A 19,370-nucleotide genomic window follows, 5' to 3' on the forward strand; every position below is an offset into this window, starting at 1 on the left:
TATGTTTCAAAATAAATCAACATGGGGTCCATGTGGACCAAGAAAAAGTGATGGCCATCAAGGATTGGCCTCCCCCAAAGAATGTAAGTGAGCTTAGGTCTTTCCATGGGTTGGCTAGTTTTTATAGGAGGTTTGTGCCAAACTTTAGCACCATAGTCGCCCCTCTCAATGAATTGGTCAAGAAAGGTGTGGTCTATAAGTGGGGCAAAGATCAAGAAAAGTCTTTTGAAACTTTAAAACAAAAATTTATCAATGCACCACTGTTAGCCCTCCCTAATTTCTCTAAAACTTTTGAAATTGAGTGTGATGCATCAAATGTAGGCATTGGGGTCGTGCTTCTCCAAGAAGGGCACCCCATAGCTTATTTTAGTGAGAAACTCAAGGGGAGTCACATCAACTACTTCACCTATGACAAAGAGCTTTATGCTCTTGTGAGAACTTTGCAAACTTGGCAACACTATCTTCTTTCAAAGGAGTTTGTGATACATAGTGACCATGAGTCACTCAAATTTTTGAAAAGTCAAAGCAAGTTAAACAAGAGGCATGCTAGGTGGGTAGAGTTCTTAGAACAATTCCCATATGTGATCAAACATAAGCAAGGAAAGGCTAACATTGTGGCGAATGCACTTTCAAGAAGGCATTCCCTCCTTTCCATTCTTGAAACTAAATTTCTTAGTTTTGATCATATTAAGGAGTTGTATCCAAAGGATGTCGCCACCAAGGGGCTTACAAAGACTTTTACCTCCTCAATCAATATCTTTTCAAAGGTAAGAGACTTTGCATTCCCCAAGGTTCCTTAAGAGCCTCACTCATTAGAGAGGCACATGAGGGAGGATTAATGGGGCATTTTGAGCAAAACAAGACTTTGGAAGTCATAAAAGAACACTTCTATTGGCCTCACATGAGGAGGTATGTAGATAGGCATTGCAAAAGTTGTATAGCATGCATGAAAGCCAAGTCTAGAGTCCAACCCCATGGTCTTTACACTCCCTTTCCTATCCCTTCCAAGCCTTAGGTTGACATTTCTATGGATTTTCTCTTAGGCCTTCCAAGGACCAAGAAAGGTAGGGATTCCATTTTTGTAGTGGTGGATAGGTTCTCTAAGATGGCCCATTTCATTCCTTGCCATAAGATTGATGATGCAACTTATATTGCAAATCTTTTCTTCAAGGAAGTGGTAAGACTACATGGCCTACCTAGGTCCATTGTAAGTGATAGGGACTCTAAGTTCCTAAGCCATTTTTGGAGAACCTTGTGGGGTAAACTTGGCACCAAGTTCTTTTCTCCACCATTTGCCATCCCTAAAGTGATGGCCAAACCGAGGTGGTTAATAGAACCCTAGGGCAAATGCTAAGATGTATGATAATGCAAAACATTAGAGAGTGGGAGGAACTTCTTCCCCACATAGAGTTTTCCTACAATAGGGTTGTGCATTCAACTACTTCTCATTCCCTTTTTGAGGTTGTGTATGGGTTCAATCCCCTAACTCCCTTAGACCTTCTTCCCCTACCCACTCATGAGGCATGGACTTGCCAAGATGGTGAGGCCAAAGCCAAGTACATCCAAGACTTGCATTCACAAGTCAAGGAAACCATTGAGAGGAGAGTTAAGAAACAACAAGAGGATGGTAATAAGGGAAGAAAGGAAGTCATCTTCCAAGAGGGAGATTGGGTTTGGCTTCACTTGAGAAAAGAGAGATTCGCTACTCAAAGGAAGTCTAAGCTCCTCCCTAGAGGGGATGACCCCTTTCAAGTCATTAAGAGAATTAACAACAATGCTTATGAGTTAGACCTACCCCCAAGCTACAACATAAATAACTCATTTAATGTTTGTGACCTTTCTCCTTTTAATGTAGGGTTTAAGAATTCATGGTCGAATTCTTTCCAAGAAGGAGAGGATGATAAAGGCGTGACCACCACCACCACCTCCTTAGAAGCTCCCTCAAGAAGGATCACTAGAAGCATGTCTAGAGGGAAGTCTTATATTCCATCATCTTTATCTTTATTTTGCATTTCTTTAGTTTGAATTCCCTAAGTTGGTTTAGAGTTGACTTATTTGGGTTAACGTGTTGACTTTGACCCAAGTTGACCTTTTGACCAAGATTAGATTAACTTAAACCAACATGCTATTCCTTGTTTATCTTGTTTTTGTAGGTATTTAAGAAAAAGTAGAGCATGGCTAGGTGGCACATGATGATTGGAGCACTTGGATGATGTGGAAGAGAGAGGAAAACAAAAAGCATAAAGGAAAAGCAAAAGTAGACATGTACCTTGTCTCCTTTTGCCTTTTTCCTTTGAAGGCTACTTGGTCTCCTTCCTCTTTTGGCCTAGAATCCTCATGGAAATGCATCCACCAATCATGTTCAATCATTTGGCCAAGAACTCCATTAGCTTTAGGTTTCTAAGGTTTGCTTGTTAGTCCATTTCATGTTTGTGTATTTGCTTAAGGACCCCTATGAACTCCTGTTTAAGGGTGCTCCTTGTCTTGTAAAAGGGTTGATCATTTTGTTGCTAAACTATTGTATTTCAACCATTGTTCTCCGTGAGCTCTCCTTCTTAGAAGTGAACTCAACTTTGCCTTATCTTGCTTGCAAGTGGCGGCACGATCACTCATCCCTAGGGCTTGGTTGGCTTAGATCCCCCCTATGAGTGGCGTGCTTCTCCCATGCTTCATCTTCTATGCTTTCCATTTTCTATGTTTCTTCTTTCATTTGCTCTTTTAAGTGTTGCTGAATCCGTGTGTGTTACTTGAAACCAACTCTCTTCTTCTTTTCATGAGCTTGAGAAATGAACCTTCACATCTAGATAGCATGCTATCTTAATGTCCAGTGGGAATTTTCAAAAAGCTTTCTCAAACAACCTCACCATATTCATAACTCTAAAAGAAAACAAGATAATCCTTCCTCAATATCTTGACTGTAGATGCATCTCCTAATGTTGGAGAATATTTTCATTCCATATTCATGGAAGAAACCCAATTGTAGAAAGATTATTTGTCCATCTACCTAGAGAACAGTCCATACTTCAAAGATGATGATGATATTGAAGAAATAGTGAGTCAACCAAGTATTATAGAATCAATGTTCACAAGTTGGATGGAATGTAACAAATTTGTTTTGCAGGAGTTGGATGGTGGAGTTATGCATACAAGATATTTATCACATATAACTTTTGATGAATAGAGCCAAATTGCATAAATACATGTTTTAGCGTAATTCAGTTTCATTATGGAATATTGTAATATCTCTCATTTTTAATATCATATTTTCTCATGTTTTCGATGTGATTAGCAAGTGAAGATGTTAAGTATTCAACTCTAACCAAAGTAGAACTGAAGAAGTTGTTTGCCAAGAAAATAGTACGTAGACATTCTTTTCACGTTTAAGAAAAAGGGGTTTCCTATTTTTCTTGTCGTTGTGATGCACATAGTTTTTTGGATTAGCATATAATTTGGATTGCTTTTGTGCTATAAAACTATATCTTTCTGGTTGTAACGGGTAATGGTGTTTTATTATGCAAATAAAGGGGTTGAAAACGATAACCAAAAGAAGTCAGAAATAAAGAGAATGAGATGGAAGGTTGAAGGAAACAATGGACAAGAACCTCAAAGACTTAGGGGTGGCCCTGTCAGCTATCCTAATTTGGTTGTTGAGCTTGGCCCCATGGAAATTAGAACTTTCCTATTGAAACTTTAAAATACCTCAAATCATCATTGATGATTTTATTTGAAGAAATAGACATTGTAATGATGATGTCAGTGAAATAAACATGTTTGATGTTTCTATCTTTTGTCTTCAATTTCTAATTGCAAAAAGGCAAACTAAATCCTGTATTTTTTTCCTCATTTTTCCTAAAGTATTTGTAATATATCAAATATTTGGATAATAAATTTTGAAATGAATGTGTTTATCTCTAAATTATATACAAATTTTACATTCAGGAGTTGATGAAAATTGAGTGCAATTACTTCTCTCCATACCTTTGTTAATGTAGGATTTAATTTATCCTCAATTTATGTACTTGTTCAAAATATGATGCATTATAATTATGCCATTTTTTTTATAGGTGATGGACTTTATAATTATGTATTTTTTTTCAAGATTGTGTATTTTTTTTTATATTTACATTGTAATTGTTAATAATTTATCATATAATCAATAAAATTAATTTTGGTTAATTTTTGTGTACATTAAAAATATATATTTTTTATTTATTTATTATTATAAAAATAATTTCATTAAATTAGTAAATTATAAATGCAAGTGGGGAGTTACAAATAAAGGAGGTTACAATCCCCTACAAAATAATAATATCAATAAGTCACCATAGAAGATGTTAAAACCCTCCACAAAACAACATTCGCAATATAACTCGGATACTAGGGATTGCCAAAACCTCCACAAATAGTTTGTGATGACTCTAACTGCGGAGGTTTAAAAAACCCCCACAAATTAATTTGCAGAGGGTGAAAACCTCCACAAATTGAAAAAAAAAACTCTATTAAATAATAATTTTTTTGTAGTGATTGTTGCTTCCGGGAGGAAGAACAACACATTCAAATTTTAAATTCCAATCCTACACTAAAGAACTTAGTTTGTAATTTTTTACAAGGATAAAATCTCTCACAATTGTTAAATAAAGTTGAGTTGATAATTTGGGATGAAGCACCAATAGTGCACAAATATTGTTTTGAAGCATTGGGCAAAACTATGTGCGACATAATGAGGAAAAAAAAATAAATCTAACATGTTCTTTGGTGGAAAAATAATTGTTTTTGGAGGAGACTTCAGGCAGATTCTCCTAGTGATTCCAGGAGGGAGCATATCCAATATTGTTCATGACAATTAATTCTTCTTACTTATGGGATCTTTGTCAGATTGACAAAAAACATGTGTTTAGCACAAGGGGAATCACAAACCCAGAATGTTACTATAATTAAAGAGTTTTTGGAATGGATAATAAAACTAGGAGATCACAATTTATTTGAACCAATTGATGGTGTAGTACAGATACATATACCATTAGAATTCTTTATATTATAGTTCAATGACCCTATTGAAGCTATAGTGAAAAGCACACACCCATTGTTAGCACAAAACTACTCACGTGATAAGTTTCTACAATCAAGAGCTATCTTACCAGTAGAATTGAGACTGTTAATGAAATTAATGATTATGTTTTGTCTTTGATTCCAGGCTTGATATATACCTTAATTAATTATTGGATATACTTTATATAAATATATCAGTACTTTTATTATATGACATAAATTGTATGAACCCTTATAGGTGAAGAAAAGGAATATCTTAACTTCAACAACATTGACAAATCTGACCAAATAGAATTTGACGCATATTAACATATTACACCAGAATTTATGAACTCATTGAATACATCAGGTTTGCCAAACCATAGTATTAAATTGAAGATGAGGCACCCATCATGCTTTTGAGGAATTGGGATCAATCGGAGGGTTTATGTAATTGAACTATATTGTTGTAACTTGACTAGTTAATCATGTTATTGGAGCAAAAATTATCACAGGAAGTAAATCAAGTAATGAAGTATATATTCCTCGAATGTTCATGTCCCCATCACAATCACCATGGCCTTTCAAGCTTATTAGAAAACAATTTCCAATAATATTATCCTATGCCATGATAAGAAACAAATCTCAAGTTCAATCTCTAGCATTAGTAGAACTGTACCTACCGTCACCAATTTTAAGCCATGATCAACTATATGTGGTTATGTCTAGATTTCATAGCAGATCTGGGTTGAAAATACTAATTCACGACAAAGAGAAAAGACCTCTCAATTCTATAGTCAATGTAGTTTTTAAAGAGGTTTTTTAGAACTTGTAATAACTAAGTTCTTAACTACTTATAAACTGTAATATGTCATTAGAAACCTTATTTTGTTAATGTTATTAATATTTTGTACTTACTACATATCTGCAATCACCAATTACATCAGTTTTACATTTCCACACGTCCTCATTTGCATCTTTTCTCTCAGTATGATTAATATATATATATATATATATATATATATATATATATATATATATATATATATATATATATGTATGTATGTATATATATTCTTTTGTTTCAAAACACAATTGCCACCAAAATCCATCTTAGCTTCATCTTAAACCAACAACACATTAAATCTTTTTGTACACGTTTAGGATCACTTCAAACACTAATCACCACCTTTCAAAATCTATTAAATATAAATTTTTGATTAAAATTAATGAAGTTTATAATGTCTTATATATCATAACTACTTATCCTAACCACTACATTTGCACGAGTTGAAGAACTATCTTTGCTCAAAAAAATAGTAATTAATATGTAATATAACAAGTTTACTAATATCATTTAGAAAATGGTTATACACATCTACAGATCTACTCAACAACAAAAAAGAATAAAAAAAATAGAATGACCAATTATTAGATTTACTAAAAAAAAACCAAAACAACAGTTTTGAAACAAATTAAACATATCAATTATTGGAGTAAAAATGAAAATTACCTGCCACAATTCTTCTTCATAGAGTATGCCAAATTGTGTTATGGAATGCACATGTTTTCACGAACAATGACTAACCTAATCTATTTTAATATAGTAATAGAATGTATAAGGAAAATTACATTACTAACACCACTTAAATAGTTTACAAGTGTCCAAATTTTCAATGTTTTCCCATGGCTCAGTGACCAACATGTGACAATGCTCTTATTTGGTTTGATGTAGTGATGATACAATGAAGATGTAGATGGCGCCAACACTATAGCTCGGTGTGATGCTTTCTTTAATATCTTTTGTGCACATTGACATTTGAAATCATTTATGTGCTTTCCTTTCTCCTTCATCACTTGCTTCGTTTTAGTTTTCCTTTTATTCTTCTACTTCTTCTTCTTCTTCCCTGTAATACATTTGTTTTCCAAGGTGATTGGTTTTGGTTTTTGGATTGTGTATGTTTTTTAAAGTTGTTTTCTTGGACAGTTGTTGTCTTTCAGTTCTTCTGTGGAATATATTTTCATGTGTACTACATTTTTTGTTAAGGTGATTGGTTTTGGTTGTTGGATTTTGTCTGTTTTTAAAGTTGTTTTCTTGGTCAGTGGTTTTGTTTCAGTTCTTATGTGGAATATATTTTCGTTGGGTTAATGTTTAATTTATTTTCTAGGGTTTTGTTTCATGTTTGGTTTGTTTAAGGTTCTTATCATTTTTCTAATATGGACTACCGTTCGTATATTAGTAGTGGTTTTTGTGCTTCTGTTTTTTGTTTTATTTTCTATTTTGTGTTTGGGTTGAGGGTTTTTCGTTGTTGATTGTACTTTTGTTGTTCCTTGATTTTTGTTTTGCAGTTGTTTGTTTATAGTGTTCATAGTTGTGTTTGTTTGCTTCTGGTGTTTTGTTACAAGTTTTCGTGTTTGTGTTAGAAATTTCATTATAAATTTGGGACTATATTTTTTAGTTGTTTTATAACTCGAATATGTTAGATTATTTGTGTTTGTAGGTATACTTGGGTACCAAGATTGTTGTTAAAGTATGACCAAAATTTTTTATATCATTAAGGATATTAATGGAAATAGGGAGACCCTAAAACTTGGAGTTAGAATCAATGATCTTTAGGAGGTCGAAAATAGGGATGGAGGTAAACATATTGAAATGGTTTTGGTGGATGACAAAGTAATATGACTACAATTTCTAACTACATACTTCTTTTTATGTTTGACTTTGAGATAAACATGCTTATATATATGTTATAGGGGGACATGATTCCAGGTATGGTGAAGAAGGAAGACTTGGCTATTTGGGTAGAAAAGTTGGTAAAGGGTGAATCATATATAATGTTGTCAACACCCAATTTCGTTCGGCTAAATAAATAATAGAATAAATAATAATAATTTGTTTTTTCAAAAGAAAAGGGTAAAAAATATAAAATATAAAATATAAAAAAAAATCATTTTCTCTTTGGTTTTTTTTCTTTGTCTAAATAATAATAATAATAACAGGATAATAATAATAAATAAATAAATAAATTAAAATAAAAAATTTTGTTTTAATCTTGTAGGTATTTTCTTTTGAGGCTTTGTTTCTATTTTAGCCCAAAATACTCTATATACCCACACCATTTTTCTTGCAACTAACGGCAGCCCAACATTTAATTTTCGCACCCTCACTCTATGCTTTGTCGTTTCTGCTCCAGATTAAGAAGTTAGTCTAATAATTAGAAATAAAATATGTTCTAATATTTAGAATTATTTACTCTGATTTTGTGCTCTGATTTTATGACACCTCCTTTTCCAGATGAGGAAAATATTAATATGTTTCTCAAGAATATCTTTTTTGTAATTATAATTGATTTGTCCTGATCACGTTTGATTTTGTGCTCTAATTTTATGACACCTCTTTTTTTCCAGATAGAGAAAGTAGTAATATAATTTAAAACAATATCTCTTTTACTAATTAGAATCAATTTTGCGGATCACGCTTGATTTTGCGCTCTGTTTTTTTCTATGATTTAATTCCCATATTGTAATAATATTGAGACCAGTTCTTGCCTTTTAAAACTCGTTGTAATTAAGGCAGACCTTTATTACGAGATTACATTAGATTTATACTGCTGTGTATATAAACCCATCAGAAAAAGAAGAAAAAAATTAATTTTTTCTTTCTCAAAATTTTCTGGAGACCTCTCTCACCCTAAGCACACATTCTCTTTTAACCCTCGCACATAAAAAACCTACTCACCTTCGATCGCCACCCCCACGTGCTTCTTAGTGTTCCAACGCAACTATTGTAAGTATGATCTCCCGTTTAGGTTCCCAAAATTAAGTTTTTATTGTGTTGTGCAGTATTTCTCGAGATGTGTTTTTCATCTTGGTTGAATTTGATGTTTTCACTATTTCTTTTTGATATGGAAAAAACATTATTGTCATGCTTTTTGGGGTTCATTAGTTTTATAATTAATGTTTTGTTGATTGCTTTGGGTTGTGAACGTTGTTGCGTGAATAAGTGAGAGATATCATGTTTTGACATTTTATGAATATGTTGTGCCATATTTTTTTTCATGTTAAGGATTGTAAAACTTTTTCATATTAAAATAATATGTTTAATCCTAAACGTTATTTCCTAATATTTTATTTATTTATTTTTCTAATGTATTCATAAATTGTGGATATATAATAGTCACATTTTGTTGGGTATCAATGTCTTATTTCGGAAGTTTGTTTTTTAAAGGAAGTAATAACAAATAAATAATTTAAATACCCTTTTAACTTTTAAAATGTATAAGTGCTCGTGTGACCGCTCGCGTCGACTTAGTACTTAATACCTTTGCTTTTCTATAAGATTACTAACAAAATACAAAATTTTCAAATATTAAAAAAGAGTGATATCAACATCTTCGAACAAATTGTTTTCAAAAAGTCTTTTTCATAAAGAACTACGTGACCCTGATTCTCCATTATGAATGGAGATACGTAAGAGCAAGGAGTAATCCTTGTCGGGCCCAAAAAACAAAACAAAAATCTTTTTTGTTTCGTTTGTTTTTCTTTGTCATTTTTTTTATTTATTTTTATTAATTTATTAATTTATTAATTAATTTATTTTATTTTATTTATTTATATTTATTTTTTATTTTTTTTATTTTTTGTAAATAAACATTTAAAGGAGACCACATCAATTTGTATTTTAATTAAAGGTGTCGTCTTAGGATGGGCGTTATGGGGTGCTAACACCTTCCCTACGCGTAATTAACTCCCGTACCCCCAATCTCTGTTTTCGTAGACTTTGCTCATTTTTATGGTTTTCCATAGTTTCTTATAATAACTATGGTTCCAAAACTTTTTTTTTTTACAAATTTTATTTTTTGGTTCGTCATCCCGTTGTGATTTCGGTTGCGACAAATGGCAATTCCATTGGGGACTTTAGAGAGTTATGCCATTTAATTAAATATATAAAATTGATGTGGTTGTTTCAATTTTTTTTGTTTTTTTTGTTACTGTTATTTTTTTCTCTCTTTTCTTTTTCATTCTTTTTTTTCGTCTTATATTTATTTGTTTTATTTTATTTTATTTTTATTTCTCATTATTTATTACTATTGTGTATATTTTTATTAATTTTGGATGATTTTTTATTTTATTTTATTTATTTATTTATTGTACATATTATTTTATTCTTATGCTTGAATTTTGAATCTTAGGATAGATGACTTTATTATATATATTAGTCTGTTTTTTGTCTCTATTTGTTTGCAGGAAGGGGTTTGGGTATGCATTATTCTCCCTTCACACACACACACTATGTGCATGACATGAGTGGGGCCCTATACCCGGGCATGAGTAACTTTAGAAGTAGAGGGGATTGTGTAGCAGTGTCATAGTGGATGTACTTCCCAAGTGGTCATTGTGAGAACCCCAGCTAGAGTTTGTTTCCTTCATTGGTATTCCCACCTCTTGTTGTTTACCAACTGTCGTGGGAAATGCTATGAAGTGGGTCATAGCTCTAGTGACCTTGATATTTAGGTATTAGGAAACCATCCTGGTAAGCGCATGTATTTTACCTTAGATCCATTAGGCGCCAAACCTTTGTTAAGGCACAAAGGGAGATATACACGTTTTTTATTCCTCGGTTTATTTTATTTTATTTTATTTATTATTTATTTATTTATTTTCTTTTCCTCTTGATTTTTGTTTTAGTAATAAAATCATGCATAATATATTATTGCATCCATATAGTTATGTTTTCCCATATCATCTCATCATGTTTATTTAATTTTAGGTCCGAAATTATAAAGCTGTGATTAAGTTTAAAAAGAAAAGGCAAATTAACATGGAATCTGGAGTCGGGGGGCAATTAGATTTTGTTTCTTTGAAGAAAAAGTTATCCATTAAGGTTGTAGAAGGTAATTTGAGTAATTTGAGAGAGTTAGCTGGAAGAATGAAAACCATATCAAGGAATACTTTCAAGAGGAAATATGAGAATTTATTAGGTTTGTTGAAAGTGGAAGTTCAAGTTGCATCACTCACAACTTTGGCCCAATACTACGATCCACCATTAAGATGTTTCACCTTCCAAGATTTCAGTTAGTACCCACAATAGAAGAATTTGAGCATATCCTAGGTTTGTCAATGAAGGGCAAGGTCCCCTATAGATACTTAGACCAACTTATCTCAATTGTTATGTTAGCAGGGATCTTGAAAGTGCATCCTGTTGAGCTAGAAGGTAAAATGATTACCAAGGGCAATTCGAAAGGCATCTCTCAGGGGTATTTGGAGTGGCATTTGCAACAATTGACTGAAGAAGGATTTGGAGAAACATTCATGGACGTCTTAGCTATCACACTTTACGAAGCCATGTTTTTCCCTAACATGGAGAATATCATTGACCACACCGCCATTAATGTATTTGTGGTTTACAAAAATCATTCAGAAAGCCCAGTTAATGCAGTTTTGGATGATATGTACGAAAGTCTAAACCTTTGCCATGACTTCAAGAAGAAGAAGATGTTATGTTGTTTACCTGTGTTGTACGTGTGGTTCATCTCAAGAATTAATAAGGGTATTTCAAATGTTGAGGGTCCAGTTGAAGAAGTTTTATTGAACAAGCCAGAAATTAAAGGGGCAAAGGATTGGGCTCAGTTTTGTGCAAGCTTGAATGGGGGAAAGATCAGATGGTGCCTTCCTTGGCAATCTAGGTCACGTATCATTTCATGTGGAAATTTTCCTAATGTACCTCTCATAGGCAGAAGGAGCTATATAAATTATAATCCTGTGTTAGCTCAATGACAATATGGGTATCCCATTCGGGGCGCTCCAAATCCAAGAACTTTGCTGCCCATATGGACACATTATGAGGAAGGAGTTTCCCCCGATTTAATTCGACAAATTAAGGGATGAGATTATGTGTGTGGAGGAAGATCCAAGGTCTTGGATATTTGAGGACAGAATGTCTTACAATCGATGGATTATGGAGAGAGTTAAAGTGATAAAGCTACCGTTCAAGTCAGACTTCTCTCCTTCAGAACAATCACAACCAGCAGAATCTGAGGAAGCGACAATCTTGAAAGGAGAAATAGAGGTAGTAAAGATGAAAAATGACGAGTTAAGTAATGATCTCCAGAGGCTCCAACAAGAATGTGCAGGCCTTAGGCATGATAATGAAGAAAGGACAAGGATGTACCAAGAGCTATTTAGGACACTGAGGGAAGAGAGGAATCATTCATTCAGAGTTAAACAAGATCTTGCTACAGCCAATGTCGAATTAACATTAAGGGCTCATGAAAGAGATGCAACAACTTCATCTGAGTACTACAGGAATAAAATGTATGAAGAGGTTAAGAGAGATAAAAAGGAAGCATTAAAAAGATTGCACGAGGCCCAGATTAAGATCAATAAGATGGAACAACAGATGAAGGAGATAATGATGACCTATGATATGAAGATGAATAAAGAACGTCAGAATCAAGCAGAATCCGAGAAAAGATATCAAGAGATGATTGCCCAGATGAATGACTACACATTGGGGCAAGAATGGAATATAAGACACTGGAAGAAAAGTTTTTCGCAATTGGCGGCCTTGGCCAATAGAGCCATCGAAGACATTCCACGATTACTATCTGAAGTTGAGTCTGCACAGCCGATTTTTAATCCTCCGAAGAAGATTGAGACCTTTTTGGACCACTGCAAGAAATTAATAGAAGAGATGAAGAGCATGATATCTAGGGCTAGAGATTAAGATTTTCTTTCTTTTGCATTTCATTTATAAGCTTTTTAGAGGGTGGGATTTGTATTGACTCTTTTCCATGTTAATTTACTTACAGCTTTATAATTTTGTTTAATAAATTAAACGTTTTGCATTGTTTTCCTTCGTTTTCTTTTTCTTATTATTTCTTTTTCTTAAATAATAATAGAGCAAAAATAATAAAAAACAAATACCACAAAACCAAGGCATCCCTACAGGACGCGAGCAAATAGAAAGAATATGGAAGATTGGGAAATAGCACAAGAGGCAGTGAAAGCAGATATCAGTCAACTAAAGGACCAAGTAGGTCAAATACTGGAGGCCTTGAAGTCCCTAAAGGCATCAAGAGAAGCTTCATCGGCAAAGGGTGAGGAAAGCACTCACGGCGGTCCTGTTACTTTCTCAGCATACGGATTGCCATCTGGTTACACCCCACCTGTTGGAGAATATTCAGAGACTGAGCGTGCTTCCTTCTCATTCCCAATCAATCCTCAAGAGAATGAAGCGACTATCTTCGCAGGACCCCGAGAGACTGTAATGCCCAAGCCTTTAAACACCACTATCAGTGTTAACTCTTTGGACAAGATTACATCACGTCCTACTATGCAGGCCGTATCCGCTGAGTTTAGGGAACGAAAACTAAATTAGAAATTTTGGAAGAATGACTACGAGCTATTGAGGGAGGTGGAAACTATGGGTTTGGCGATGTTGCAGGTTTAAGCTTAGTTTGTGATGTAACAATACCTCACAAGTTTAAGGTTCCGGAGTTTGAAAAGTACAAGGGTACCACATGTCCTAGAAGCCATCTAACCATGTATTGTCGAAAGATGGCTGCCTATGCTTACGATGACAAATTGTTGATCCACTTCTTCCAAGACAGTTTGGCTGGGGTAGCGTTGAGTTGGTACACCCACTTGGAGGCGTCTTGCATTCGCTCTTGGATGGATTTGGTAGATGCTTTTCTGAAACAGTACAAGTATAACATGGATATTGCGCCAGATCATTTGCAATTGCAGAACATGGCCAATAGGGATGCAAAATCATTTAAAGAGTATGCCTAACGATGGAGAGAGCTTGCTGCTCAAGTGGAGCCTCCTCTTCATGACAAGGAAATGGTGGCAATGTTTGTGAGCACATTATAACCACCATTCTATGAACACATGGTAGGGAATGTATCTTCAGTTTTCGCCGATATTATCATCATAGGTGAAAGGATAGAGATTGGGTTGAAGAATGGAAAGATTGCATATAGCTCGCTCGCAGCTACAACTCTTAGAAAGCTCGGTTTCAATCCAGGGAAGAAAAAGGAAGTAGAAGTGCACGCAACGTCCACAGTACCAAGGTGGGAAAACCAAGCCCACACTCAAAATTATCAACGACAGGTGAATCGACATCCTTATGTGACTCATACAACAGCTACCCACCAACCACAATCTCCATAATAGGGATTTAATCAGCCACTACACACCTCAAATAACACTTGGAAAACTTAGGCTAGCACAAATCTCAACCAGCCTTTGGGGCAAATCGCTAGTCCCAAAAGCAATCAAGAAAGGAATTTTGTTCATTTCACTCATATTCCTGTGACTTACACAGAGTTGTTGCCAGATTTACTCCGTAATGCTTTAGTAGCCATTTGCCCGATGAAGCCCTTGCAACCGCCATATCCTAAGAATTTTGATATAAATGCCAAATGTGATTATCACGGAGGAGCCATTGGACACTCTACCGAGAGATGCTTATCTTTCAAAGACAAGGTGCAAGCTCTAATAGACTCAGGGTGGTTAAAATTTCAAGAGGATAAACCCAACATCGAGGCCAATCCCCTCTCTAGGCATGGTAATGCTTCGATAAATGCTATTGATCTCAATGAACCCAAGTTGGTTAAGAATGTGAGCGAAATTCAGAGTTCACAAAGGGATATTTTTGAGGCGCTACTAATAGCAGGACTGTTGGAAGGAGAATATAACTTGAATGAGGCATGTGGGTTCCATCCAGGTGCTAAACACTCCATCAAGTTGTGCAATAGGTTTGAGAGCTTTTTGCAAAATCTGATCAATAAGAATATCGTACAAGTATGTCGTGGGGGTAAGGAGGAAGAAGTTTTTGCACAAACCAATGAGAAATCTGTCATGTCGCCACCAAAGCCATTGATAATTCGTTTCGCTATATCCACTCTTGCACCAACATTTCCGAAAAGACAATCTGTTGTCATCCTATCACTTTCACCCTTCCCATACAAAAGTGAGAAGGCGGTCCCTTGGAAATACGGTATACATGTGTTAGGAGAGGGACAACAAACAAAAAATCAATCAGCCGATGGGGAGCCAATTGTAGAAAATATATCAGGCACTGGAGGAATGACAAGAAGTGGTTGTATCTTCACCCCACCCATTTTAAGGAAGGACGTAGTTGGCAACGAGGGAATAACAATAGGAGAAATTAAAGAACTCTTGAAAGAAAAGGACGTGCAAACACAGGAAGGACCTAAAAAAAAGGAAAAGCAAGAAATATCTGATGCAGAGGCTTGTGAGTTTTTAAAGTTTATACAAAAAAGTGAGTACAAAGTAGTAGAACAATTGAAACGCATGCCTGCTCGGATTTCCCTTTTGGAATTACTTATGCATTCAATTTCCCATAGAAAGATGTTAATGAAGATACTCAGCAAAGCTCAAGTGGATCAGAATATTTCCCTAGACAAGTTTGAGGGAATTGTTGGCAATATCACGACTAATAATTACCTCACCTTTACTGATGATGAGATACCTACTGAAGGTAAAGGACACAATAAGGCGTTGCATGTATCTGTGAAATGTTTGGACCATGTCATGGCAAGAGTTTTAATTGATAATGGTTCCTCATTAAATGTGATGCCAAGATCGACGCTAGAAAAATTGCCATGTGATGGTATGCACATGAAGCCGAGTGCCATGAGTGTAAGGGCCTTCGATGGAAGCAAGAGGGAAGTAATGGGAGAAATAGAGTTGCCAGTTCAGATCGGTCCTTGTATCTTTCAAATAACATTTCAAGTCATGGATATTATTCCAGCTTACAGTTGCTTGTTGGGCCGCCCTTGGATCCACTCTGCGGGAGTGGTGCCTTCAACATTACACCAGAAACTGAAATACATAATGGGTGATAAACTGGTAATAGTGTCAAGTGAGGAGGACCTCTTTGTGAGTGGGCCCTCATCATCTCGTTACATTGAAGCAGCAGAGGAAGCCTTTGAGACAGCTTTTCAATCACTGGAAATTGTGGGGAATGCATATGTTGAACCATTTTCGATGGTCCCACACATGTCTTGTGCTTCCCTCATGATGGCCAAGGTTATGTTGAAAGAGGGTTACCAATATGGAAAAGGGCTTGGTAAAAATAACCAAGGGCTAACTTTCCCCTTAGAGGTCTTTGAAAACAAGGGTAGATACGGTTTGGGGTACAAGCCTACTAAAGAAGACAAGAGGAGGTTGTTAGAAGAGAAGAAGGAGCGAATCTTGGCTCGCATAGAAGGTCGAGAATGAAAGATAGGGAAGATTCACATATGTGATATCAAGAAAAGCTTCCGCAGTGCTGGATGGGTTAACACTTGTCAGATATCAGCTATAAAGGAAGGAAGTGGATCTGAAAGCTTGAACTTCGTGCGATCTTGTCCTCCAGATATGCAGCTGAACAATTGGGAGATAATAAATTTACCAATGATGTTTAATTTGAAAAAAATGTAATAGTTTTAGTTTATCCTTTTGCTTTACTCACGGTTTTAGGATGTAAGACTTTTTGAGATGACCATTTTTAATCTTTAAATCTTTTTATGCTCAATGTGACAATAAAATCATTTTTAATTGGCGTTTTTGTTTGTTTCATTTTATTATCCATTTTATAAACTCAAAAATGCAGATATGATGATGGATGTTTTGAAAATGTTAATGTCGATTTTCCTAATTTTGAGCACCTCGTTGATAATATGGAAGGTGATTATGAGGATGAAGTGGAACAAGAAACTAAAGAGATAAAACCCCATCAAGAGAATGTTGAAGTGCTCAATTTAGGAGATGTAGGAGAGATAAAAGAAGTGAAAATTGGCACTAGTGTAAAGAAAGAAGAAATACGGGAGCAATTGTGTGCTCCACTAAAGGAGTTAAGGGACGTTTTCGCATGGTCATATAATGACATGCCAGGACTAGATACTAACGTATTGCAACATAAACTCCCTCTCAAGCCAGAGTGTCCTTCCGTCTTGCAAAAGTTGAGGAGATTGAAACCAGAAATGTCCTTGAAAATTAAAGAAGAAGTAAAAAAGCAATTTGATGCTGGTTTTTTGGCTGTGGCGAGATATCCCCAATGGGTAGAAAACATTGTACCTGTGCCTAACAAGGATGGGAAGGTTCGAATGTGCGTTGACTACCGAGACTTGAATCGGGCCAGTCCAAAGGATAATTTTCCATTACCGCATATCGATACGTTGGTGGACAATACAGCCAGATTCTCGTTGTTTTCATTTATGGATGGTTTCTCGGGTTATAATCAGATCAAGATGGTGGCTGAGGATATGGAAAAAACTACTTTTATTACATTGTGGGGGAACTTTTTGCTATAAGGTGATGCCTTTTGGTCGCAAGAATGCTCGGGCAACTTATCAGAGGGCGATGGTAGCTCTTTTTCACGACATGATGCACAAAGAGATTGAAGTTTACGTGGATGATATGATCGCTAAATCTAAATCTGAAGAAGAACACCTCGTCAACTTAAGAAGATTGTTTGAAAGGTTACAAAAGTTTAAACTCCGTTTAAATCCGGCTAAATGCACATTCGGTGTGAAATCGGGAAAGTTATTGGGTTTCATTATTAGCCAAAAGGGGATAGAGGTCGATCCTGACAAGGTGAGGGCAATAATAGAAATGCCAATTCCCAACACGGAGAAGGAGGTGCGAGGTTTCCTAGGCAGGCTGAATTACATTGCTAGATTTATCTCCTAGTTAATCGCTACCTGTGAACCAATTTTCAAATTGTTGCGTAAAAATCAAGCTCTAGAATGGAACGAGGATTGTCAGACTGCTTTTGATAAGATCAAGCAGTACTTACAAGACCCGCCAGTACTGCGACCACTGGAATCCGGAAGACCCCTTATTTTGTACTTAACTGTATTAGAGGAATCCATGGGTTGTGTGTTGGGCCAACACAACAAAACCGGGAAGATTGAGCATGCAATATACTATTTGAGTAAGAAGTTCATAAATTGCGAGAAAATATATTCTATGCTAGAATGAACTTGTTGCGCACTAGCATGGGCAATTCATCGTTTGAGACAATACATGTTGAGTCATACTACATGGTTGATATCCAAGATGGACCCAATAAAATACATTTTTGAAAAGCCTGCTCTCTCTGGGAGGATAGCAAGGTGGCATATGCTTTTGTCAGAATATGATATTGTATATGTCACTCAGAAATCCATCAAGGGTAGCGTTTTGTTGAGTATCTAGCTCAATAGCCCATTGATGATTATCAACCAATGTAGCCTGATTTTCCAGATGAAGATATCATGGCTTTGTTTGAAGAGAATGAGGGACGCCAGGATGAAAAGGCATGGATATGGTTGTTCGATGGTGCATCTAATGCATTAGGGCATGGAATAGGGGCAATGCTTATTTCTCCGGAAAGTCAATACATACCAATGACAGCAAGACTATGTTTTAATTGCACAAATAATATTGCAGAATATGAGGCATGTGCCATGGGCATTCGAGCAGCAATTGAATCAAAAGCAAAATTTTTGAAGGTGTATGGCGATTCAGCTTTGGTTATCCATCAGTTGAAAGGAGAATGGGAGACCCGAGATCAGAAATTAATCCCTTATCAAGCTTACATCAAGGGGTTGATAGAGTATTTTGATTTTATAACATTTCAGCTCATTCCTCGTGAAGATAACCAATTAGCCGATGCTTTAGCTACCCTATCATCAATGTTTGAGCTTGTTCTAGACAGAGAACTACCAATGATCAAAATGGAGAGTTGTGAGGACTTAGTGTATTGTCATTTCATCGAGGAGGAGTCAGATGGTAAACCTTGGTATTTTGATATCAAACATTATCTTGAAACTCGAGAGTATCCTGAAAGGGCAACCGACAATGATAAAAGAGCTTTAAGAAGACTGGCTGCTAGTTTTATTTTAAATCGGGATGTCTTGTACAAAAGAAATCACGATATGGTTCTCCTCATATGTGTGGATGCAATAGAAGCCGAAGTGATATTGAAAGATGTTCATGAGGGCACTTTTGGCACACATATGAATGGGCATTCAATGGTCAGAAAGATTTTGAGGGCTGGTTATTTTTGGTTAACCATGGAAAATGATTGTTGTAGGCATGTGAGGAAGTGTGAGAAATGCCAAGTATATGCTGACAATATTAACACGGCACCCACAACCCTAAATGTTTTGACATCACCATGGCCTTTTTCAATGTGGGGAATATATGTTTTTGGAGCCATAGAACCAAAAGCATCAAATGGACATCGCTTCATTTTAGTTGCAATTGATTACTACACCAAATGGGTAGAGGCGGCCTCTTATGCCAGTGTGACCAGAAAAGTAGTGCCAAATTCATAAGAAGAGAGT

The 19,370-nt window shown here is 35.5% G+C and overlaps 2 protein-coding genes and 1 pseudogene across 2 annotated transcripts; all 3 read left to right on the top strand.

The window, feature by feature from the left end:
• The first annotated feature begins 10,849 nt into the window (after positions 1-10,849).
• On the top strand, positions 10,850-11,805 carry LOC114184642 (uncharacterized). Its single transcript, XM_028071958.1, has 2 exons — positions 10,850-11,102; positions 11,210-11,805. Exons 1-2 carry the CDS (start codon positions 10,850-10,852, stop codon positions 11,803-11,805), a joined length of 849 nt encoding a protein of 282 aa, XP_027927759.1.
• Positions 11,806-13,920: 2,115 nt separating this feature from the next.
• Positions 13,921-17,351, top strand: LOC114184643 (uncharacterized). Its single transcript, XM_028071959.2, has 3 exons — positions 13,921-14,142; positions 14,254-16,223; positions 16,652-17,351. The coding sequence occupies exons 1-3, from the start codon at positions 13,921-13,923 to the stop codon at positions 17,349-17,351; spliced, it is 2,892 nt and encodes a 963-aa protein (XP_027927760.2).
• Positions 17,352-18,266: 915 nt separating this feature from the next.
• LOC114184644 (uncharacterized) lies at positions 18,267-19,361 on the top strand (annotated as a pseudogene).
• Positions 19,362-19,370: the final 9 nt, after the last annotated feature.

This window comes from Vigna unguiculata, chromosome 5 (genome assembly GCF_037176805.1).
Source record: "Vigna unguiculata cultivar grain cowpea cultivar isolate G323 ecotype 2 chromosome 5, ASM3717680v1, whole genome shotgun sequence".
Classification (NCBI taxonomy): Eukaryota; Viridiplantae; Streptophyta; class Magnoliopsida; order Fabales; family Fabaceae; genus Vigna; species Vigna unguiculata.

Excerpts from the sequence above, each read along its gene's own strand:
- LOC114184642 (XM_028071958.1), top strand. The coding sequence starts at position 10,850 with ATGGAATCTGGAGTCGGGGGGCAATTAGATTTTGTTTCTTTGAAGAAA. Across the intron at positions 11,103-11,209 it reads TTTCACCTTCCAAGATTTCA|GGATCTTGAAAGTGCATCCT; the intron begins GTTAGTACCCAC and ends TTATGTTAGCAG.
- LOC114184643 (XM_028071959.2), top strand. The coding sequence starts at position 13,921 with ATGGTAGGGAATGTATCTTCAGTTTTCGCCGATATTATCATCATAGGT. Across the intron at positions 14,143-14,253 it reads CTCAAAATTATCAACGACAG|GCTAGCACAAATCTCAACCA; the intron begins GTGAATCGACAT and ends TGGAAAACTTAG. Across the intron at positions 16,224-16,651 it reads ACTAAAGAAGACAAGAGGAG|ATATGATGATGGATGTTTTG; the intron begins GTTGTTAGAAGA and ends TCAAAAATGCAG.